This window comes from Hesperophylax consimilis, chromosome 23 (assembly GCF_061612785.1).
Source record: "Hesperophylax consimilis isolate HC1 chromosome 23, BYU_Hcon_1.0, whole genome shotgun sequence".
Lineage (NCBI taxonomy): Eukaryota > Metazoa > Arthropoda > Insecta > Trichoptera > Limnephilidae > Hesperophylax > Hesperophylax consimilis.
Window position 1 is genome coordinate 30,698,067 of NC_142858.1, and position 8,909 is coordinate 30,706,975.

Below are 8,909 nucleotides of genomic sequence, written 5' to 3' on the forward strand. Positions count from 1 at the left end.
TACATATACAGAAGTACTTATTATTGCCGCTTTCATCACTTGACGGGAGGCAGATTGGTTTACAAAACTCCTCTCTCAAGGCATTATCTACATATACAGAAGTACTTATTATTGCCGCTTTCATCACTTGAGGGGAGGCAGATTGGTTTACCAAACTCCTCTCTCAAGGCATTATCTACATATACAGAAGTACTTATTATTGCCGCTTTCATCACTTGAGGGGAGGCAGATTGGTTTACCAAACTCCTCTCTCAAGGCATTATCTACATATACAGAAGTACTTATTATTGCCGCTTTCATCACTTGACGGGAGGCAGATTGGTTTACAAAACTCCTCTCTCAAGGCATTATCTACATATACAGAATTACTTATTATTGCCGCTTTCATCACTTGAGGGGAGGCAGATTGGTTTACCAAACTCCTCTCTCAAGGCATTATCTACATATACAGAAGTACTTATTATTGCCGCTTTCATCACTTGAGGGGAGGCAGATTGGTTTACCAAACTCCTCTCTCAAGGCATTATCTACATATACAGAAGTACTTATTATTGCCGCTTTCATCACTTGAAGGGAGGCAGATTGGTTTAACAAACTCCTCTCTCAAGGCATTATCTACATATACAGAAGTACTTATTATTGCCGCTTTCATCACTTGAGGGGAGGCAGATTGGTTTACCAAACTCCTCTCTCAAGGCATTATCTACATATACAGAAGTACTTATTATTGCCGCTTTCATCACTTGAGGGGAGGCAGATTGGTTTACCAAACTCCTCTCTCAAGGCATTATTTACATATACAGAAGTACTTATTATTGCCGCTATCATCACTTGAGGGGAGGCAGATTGGTTTACCAAACTCCTCTCTCAAGGCATTATCTACATATACAGAAGTACTTATTATTGCCGCTTTCATCACTTGACGGGAGGCAGATTGGTTTACAAAACTCCTCTCTCAAGGCATTATCTACATATACAGAATTACTTATTATTGCCGCTTTCATCACTTGAGGGGAGGCAGATTGGTTTACCAAACTCCTCTCTCAAGGTATTATCTACATATACAGAAGTACTTATTATTGCCGCTTTCATCACTTGACGGGAGGCAGATTGGTTTACAAAACTCCTCTCTCAAGGCATTATCTACATATACAGAAGTACTTATTATTGCCGCTTTCATCACTTGAGGGGAGGCAGATTGGTTTACAAAACTCCTCTCTCAAGGCATTATCTACATATACAGAAGTACTTATTATTGCCGCTTTCATCACTTGAGGGGAGGCAGATTGGTTTACCAAACTCCTCTCTCAAGGCATTATCTACATATACAGAAGTACTTATTATTGCCGCTTTCATCACTTGAGGGGAGGCAGATTGGTTTACCAAACTCCTCTCTCAAGGCATTATCTACATATACAGAAGTACTTATTATTGCCGCTTTCATCACTTGACGGGAGGCAGATTGGTTTAACAAACTCCTCTCTCAAGGCATTATCTACATATACAGAAGTACTTATTATTGCCGCTTTCATCACTTGAGGGGAGGCAGATTGGTTTACCAAACTCCTCTCTCAAGGCATTATCTACATATACAGAAGTACTTATTATTGCCGCTTTCATCACTTGAGGGGAGGCAGATTGGTTTACCAAACTCCTCTCTCAAGGCATTATCTACATATACAGAAGTACTTATTATTGCCGCTTTCATCACTTGAGGGGAGGCAGATTGGTTTACCAAACTCCTCTCTCAAGGCATTATCTACATATACAGAAGTACTTATTATTGCCGCTTTCATCACTTGAGGGGAGGCAGATTGGTTTACCAAACTCCTCTCTCAAGGCATTATCTACATATACAGAAGTACTTATTATTGCCGCTTTCATCACTTGAGGGGAGGCAGATTGGTTTACCAAACTCCTCTCTCAAGGCATTATCTACATATACAGAAGTACTTATTATTGCCGCTTTCATCACTTGAGGGGAGGCAGATTGGTTTACAAAACTCCTCTCTCAAGGCATTATCTACATATACAGAAGTACTTATTATTGCCGCTTTCATCACTTGAGGGGAGGCAGATTGGTTTACCAAACTCCTCTCTCAAGGCATTATCTACATATACAGAAGTACTTATTATTGCCGCTTTCATCACTTGAGGGGAGGCAGATTGGTTTACAAAACTCCTCTCTCAAGGCATTATCTACATATACAGAAGTACTTATTATTGCCGCTTTCATCACTTGAGGGGAGGCAGATTGGTTTACAAAACTCCTCTCTCAAGGCATTATCTACATATACAGAAGTACTTATTATTGCCGCTTTCATCACTTGAGGGGAGGCAGATTGGTTTACCAAACTCCTCTCTCAAGGCATTATCTACATATACAGAAGTACTTATTATTGCCGCTTTCATCACTTGAGGGGAGGCAGATTGGTTTACCAAACTCCTCTCTCAAGGCATTATCTACATATACAGAAGTACTTATTATTGCCGCTTTCATCACTTGAGGGGAGGCAGATTGGTTTACCAAACTCCTCTCTCAAGGCATTATCTACATATACAGAAGTACTTATTATTGCCGCTTTCATCACTTGAGGGGAGGCAGATTGGTTTACCAAACTCCTCTCTCAAGGCATTATCTACATATACAGAAGTACTTATTATTGCCGCTTTCATCACTTGAGGGGAGGCAGATTGGTTTACCAAACTCCTCTCTCAAGGCATTATCTACATATACAGAAGTACTTATTATTGCCGCTTTCATCACTTGAGGGGAGGCAGATTGGTTTACCAAACTCCTCTCTCAAGGCATTATCTACATATACAGAAGTACTTATTATTGCCGCTTTCATCACTTGAGGGGAGGCAGATTGGTTTACCAAACTCCTCTCTCAAGGCATTATCTACATATACAGAAGTACTTATTATTGCCGCTTTCATCACTTGAGGGGAGGCAGATTGGTTTACCAAACTCCTCTCTCAAGGCATTATCTACATATACAGAAGTACTTATTATTGCCGCTTTCATCACTTGAGGGGAGGCAGATTGGTTTACAAAACTCCTCTCTCAAGGCATTATCTACATATACAGAAGTACTTATTATTGCCGCTTTCATCACTTGAGGGGAGGCAGATTGGTTTACCAAACTCCTCTCTCAAGGCATTATCTACATATACAGAAGTACTTATTATTGCCGCTTTCATCACTTGAGGGGAGGCAGATTGGTTTACCAAACTCCTCTCTCAAGGCATTATCTACATATACAGAAGTACTTATTATTGCCGCTTTCATCACTTGAGGGGAGGCAGATTGGTTTACCAAACTCCTCTCTCAAGGCATTATCTACATATACAGAAGTACTTATTATTGCCGCTTTCATCACTTGAGGGGAGGCAGATTGGTTTACCAAACTCCTCTCTCAAGGCATTATCTACATATACAGAAGTACTTATTATTGCCGCTTTCATCACTTGAGGGGAGGCAGATTGGTTTACCAAACTCCTCTCTCAAGGCATTATCTACATATACAGAAGTACTTATTATTGCCGCTTTCATCACTTGAGGGGAGGCAGATTGGTTTACCAAACTCCTCTCTCAAGGCATTATCTACATATACAGAAGTACTTATTATTGCCGCTTTCATCACTTGAGGGGAGGCAGATTGGTTTACCAAACTCCTCTCTCAAGGCATTATCTACATATACAGAAGTACTTATTATTGCCGCTTTCATCACTTGAGGGGAGGCAGATTGGTTTACCAAACTCCTCTCTCAAGGCATTATCTACATATACAGAAGTACTTATTATTGCCGCTTTCATCACTTGAGGGGAGGCAGATTGGTTTACCAAACTCCTCTCTCAAGGCATTATCTACATATACAGAAGTACTTATTATTGCCGCTTTCATCACTTGAGGGGAGGCAGATTGGTTTACCAAACTCCTCTCTCAAGGCATTATCTACATATACAGAAGTACTTATTATTGCCGCTTTCATCACTTGAGGGGAGGCAGATTGGTTTACCAAAACTCCTCTCTCAAGGCATTATCTACATATACAGAAGTACTTATTATTGCCGCTTTCATCACTTGAGGGGAGGCAGATTGGTTTACCAAACTCCTCTCTCAAGGCATTATCTACATATACAGAAGTACTTATTATTGCCGCTTTCATCACTTGAGGGGAGGCAGATTGGTTTACCAAACTCCTCTCTCAAGGCATTATCTACATATACAGAAGTACTTATTATTGCCGCTTTCATCACTTGAGGGAGGCAGATTGGTTTACCAAACTCCTCTCTCAAGGCATTATCTACATATACAGAAGTACTTATTATTGCCGCTTTCATCACTTGAGGGGAGGCAGATTGGTTTACCAAACTCCTCTCTCAAGGCATTATCTACATATACAGAAGTACTTATTATTGCCGCTTTCATCACTTGAGGGGAGGCAGATTGGTTTACAAAACTCCTCTCTCAAGGCATTATCTACATATACAGAAGTACTTATTATTGCCGCTTTCATCACTTGAGGGGAGGCAGATTGGTTTACCAAACTCCTCTCTCAAGGCATTATCTACATATACAGAAGTACTTATTATTGCCGCTTTCATCACTTGAGGGGAGGCAGATTGGTTTACCAAACTCCTCTCTCAAGGCATTATCTACCTATACAGAAGTACTTATTATTGCCGCTTTTATCACTATCACCCTTACTTTAAATAATAATGGTATTACTATGTTTCGGAGAATTTGAACAATTCATCAAATTTCAACGTTAATTTGCGAGTTCTGTGAAAGATATTTTCTAGTTCTGTTATTATTTCAGTTCTGTCAAACAACTAGCCTATAATGATATAATATCAGAACTTGAATAGAACTTTCACAGAACTCGCAAATTAACGTTGAAGTTTAATGAATTGTTCAAATTCTCCGAAACAACTGGTCCTAATAGTACACACATGAAACGACTTTTATTTTGCTCGTAATCTGGAATTTTAATTAATTTGAACTCAAACTAATTGCTTCGATTTGAAGATTTGTTCTATTCAGACGGAGTATTTCCTCTTTGCAATAAAATCCGAATAAATGTAATGTTTTAGAACGTATCCAAAAACTAAAAGTAGAAATGTAATATTTCTGAACGTATCCGCAAACTAAAAACTGAACATGTAATATTACTGAACATATCCGAAAACTAAAAACTGAACATGTAATATTTATGAACACATATGAAAACTAAAAACTGAACATGTAATATTACTGAACATATCCGAAAACTAAAAACTGAACATGTAATATTTCTGAACTTATCCGAAATTTAAAAACCGAACATGTAATATTTCTGAACTTATCCGAAAACTAAAAACTGAACATGTAATATTTCTGAACATATCCGAAATCTAAAAACTGAACATGTAATATTTCTGAACATTTACAAAATCTAAAACTGAACATGTAATATTTCTGAACATATCCGAAAACTAAAAACTGAATATGTAATATTTCTGAACATTTACAAAATCTAAGACTGAACATGTAATATTTCTAAACATATCCGAAAACTAAAAACTGAAATATGATGGAATACGCTTTCAAATTTTATTATAAGAAATAAACACAAGTAAGTAGGAACCTAATTATTAAAATTTTGAATGAAAACATTTTTTTAAATGGTTCACTTTCCGTTATTGTAACTAAAAATACTGATAAAGTGATAAAATATGTAAAACATACTTACTTTATTGGACAAATGTATTATTAACTTTATAGTCACCCCACTTTTTGTCGTTTCATATAAAAATCCTTTAATATTTTTTTTTTTCAAATTATTGACGGAACTTTTGGTTTCATAAAGGTGTACATCTAATTCTCCTGTGGTTATCTTCTAGATTAGAAGATCAATTGTGGATTACGCAGAATTTAATAGCAGCTTCCGCGAGGAACTACAAATCAAGGGAAAATAGGAAATCCGTAAAACACAATCATAGCTTAGCTACGTTCATGAATAAATGTATGCAGTATGCGATCACACAATGTACTTACACTATAAGTGGTGAACCGAATCTGACGATTTGTTAAACAATTGTCAATTTGTGGGTTGCATATCTCAAAGTAAATCGGTTATAATGTTACGTTGTACAAACTTTATAAGCATTGTTTCTTAGCCGCCAATAGAATCGCTACGTTTCGTTGAAAGATCACCCAAATAGCTTTTCGTCTTTTCATCTGTTATGATCCTTCTTGACTTGAATATTATCCTAACTTAAGTAATATAGGCAGAAGTCTGAAAACTTTATACCTCTTATAATCCCACTCGACTTGAATATGGGCAGGAGTCTAAAAAATTTACACCTCTTATGATCTCTCTCGACTTGAATGTTAACCTAACTTAATTAATATGGCAGGACCCTGAAAACGGGTATTTTCCAGGAAAATACTATTGAGTGGTTTAGTTGATAAATCTTTTAACTTAAAAAGTTCGTAAAATAAGGTAAAACAGATTCAAGGAAGTGTTCTGTAATAAAAAAACGTTCTGTTGGCACAAAGTAGAATGAAAGCATTATACAAATATAGGCAGTTCAATTTAAGTAGAAAGAAGCCCGAAAGAAAAAAGGAAAACTTTTCCGTCGAGTAGCGATCTCCTGTTTTATTCAACGTGTTATGATTTAAATCATATAATTAATAAAACAGGAAAATAGAGTTCTTTGATTTATAAATTATACAACTTAAATTTGATTACGAGAAAACCTAGAAGACTAGAAATATTAAACTAACAATGTTATTAAAGTATAAAAAACAAAACGTCGCCGACTATTATTAAACGAGATGAAGACAACATGAAGCAGGTTAAACGGAAATAATAATTTCCCGCTCTGGGTTCCCAAAAGATTATTATTTTCTACACAATACCATAATAGGTTTACAATGATGTCTCAAGTCATTTATCACCTATAGATCCGATTGATTCTCGATTTAACAACTTAGTTATTAAAATACTTAATTATTTAAATCAGAACTAAAAATAAAAATAATCTATGTAAAAAGAGTGATACATTTATAATTTAAGATCTATTTACCAGAGCCATTGTCCGAAGAATTTTCACTAAAGGGAACTTTTTTGTCGGGTTCCGTCATTTTAGTAAAGTAAAGAGGAGTAACCACCTAATCCAGAACGGTCAGGCGACTGAGCGATTCGCTACCTCCGGAGGCTACTTGTAACGTTCCATTATCTCGGCAGATAAAGCCGTATTTACTGAAGTTGTCATACCCGTACCTCAGTACCTGTTAATCAGTACCTTCAAACTATTAATTATAATTGTTTCCTTTGACATATCGCAGCTGCCGCCAGAATCTCCAAGCGCGTCTTCTGTTTCCTGTGAGAAAAGGCTGCCGTCGGACCAATGTTACTCAAAATACCCTTCCTCTTACCTTAAAGACAACATTAACGGCTAATGATTTCACAAAAAAATCATGATTTTTCTATAAATCAACTTAATGGAGATTTTGTGACTGAATTCAATATGGACTACAAATTTTATCACAATTCCAAAATTTCAGCCCGTTTGGTCCCATAAAGCCTGAAAAAACTGCTTCCAAATTCCGAACCCAAGACTGAAATTAACGTCCATAAAAATCATGATTTTTCTAAAAATAAAACTAGATGGAGATTTTGTGACTGAATTCGATATGGACTACAAATTTCATCACAATTACAAAATTTTTGCCCGTTTGCAATAGAGCCTGAAAAAACAGCTTCCAAAGTTCGAACCCAAGTCTGAAATTAGCGCCCATAAAAATCAATATTTTTCTAAAAATACAACTTTATGGAGATTTTGTGATTGTTCACATACATGTTTATGGAGATTTAGTGACTGAATTCAATATGGACTACACATTTCATCACAATTCCGAAATTTCAGCCCGTTTGCCATAGAGCCTGAAAAACCGGCTTCCAAAGTTCGAACCCAAATCTGAAATTAGCGTCTATAAAAATCATGATTTTTCTAAAAATACATTTTTATGGAGATTTTGTGACTGAATTCGATATGGACTACATATTTTACCACAATTCCATAATTTCAACCCGATTGGTCCCATGAAGCCTGAAAAAACTGCTTCCAAAGTTCGAACCCAAGTCTGAAATTAGCGTCTATAAAAATCATGTTTTTTCTAAAATTACATGTGTATGGAGATTTTGTGACTGAATTCGATATGGACTACATATTTTACCACAATTCCAAAATTTCAACTCGTTTGGTCCCAAAGAGCCTGAAAAACTGCTTCCAAAGTACGAACCCAATTCTGAAATTAGCGTCCATAAAAATCATGATTTTTTCAAAAATACAACTTTATGGAGATTTTGTGACTGAATTCGATATGGACATCGACTCTTATCACAATTCCAAAATTTCGGCCCGTTTAATCCAGTAGAGCCTGAAAAAACTGCTTCCAAATTCCGAACCCAAGTCTGAAATTAGCATCAATAAAAATCATGATTATTCTAAAAATAAAACTTATTGGAGATTTAGTGAATGAATTCGATATGGACTACATATTTCATCACAATTCCAAAATTTCAGCCCGTTTGATCCCATAGAGCCTGAAAAAACTGCTTCCAAATTCCGAACCCAAGTTTGTAATTAGCGTCCATAAAAATCATGATTTTTCTAAAAATACAACTTTATGGAGATTTTGTGATTGTATTCGATATGGACTACAAATTTCATCACAATTCCATAATTTTAGCCCGTTCGGTGCCATAGCGCCTGAAAAAACTGCTTCCAAACTTCGAACCCAAGTTTGAAATTAGCGTCCATAAAAATCATGATTTTTCCAAAAATACAAGTTTTTGGAGATTTTGTGACTGAATTCGATATGGACATCGACTCTCATCACTATTCCAAAATT

General features: G+C 36.3%; 1 protein-coding gene across 1 annotated transcript in view; it reads right to left on the bottom strand.

The window, feature by feature from the left end:
- The window catches only part of LOC149412568 (peptide transporter family 1), a 100,817-nt gene extending 93,670 nt beyond the window's left edge, over window positions 1–7,147 (bottom strand). Inside the window, exon 1 of the mRNA XM_089646085.1 lies at window positions 7,079–7,147. Coding sequence (XP_089502211.1) covers window positions 7,079–7,136 — 58 coding nt within the window. The 5' untranslated portion in view covers window positions 7,137–7,147. The remainder of the gene's footprint in view (window positions 1–7,078) is intronic.
- Between the last annotated feature and the right edge of the window lie 1,762 nt (window positions 7,148–8,909).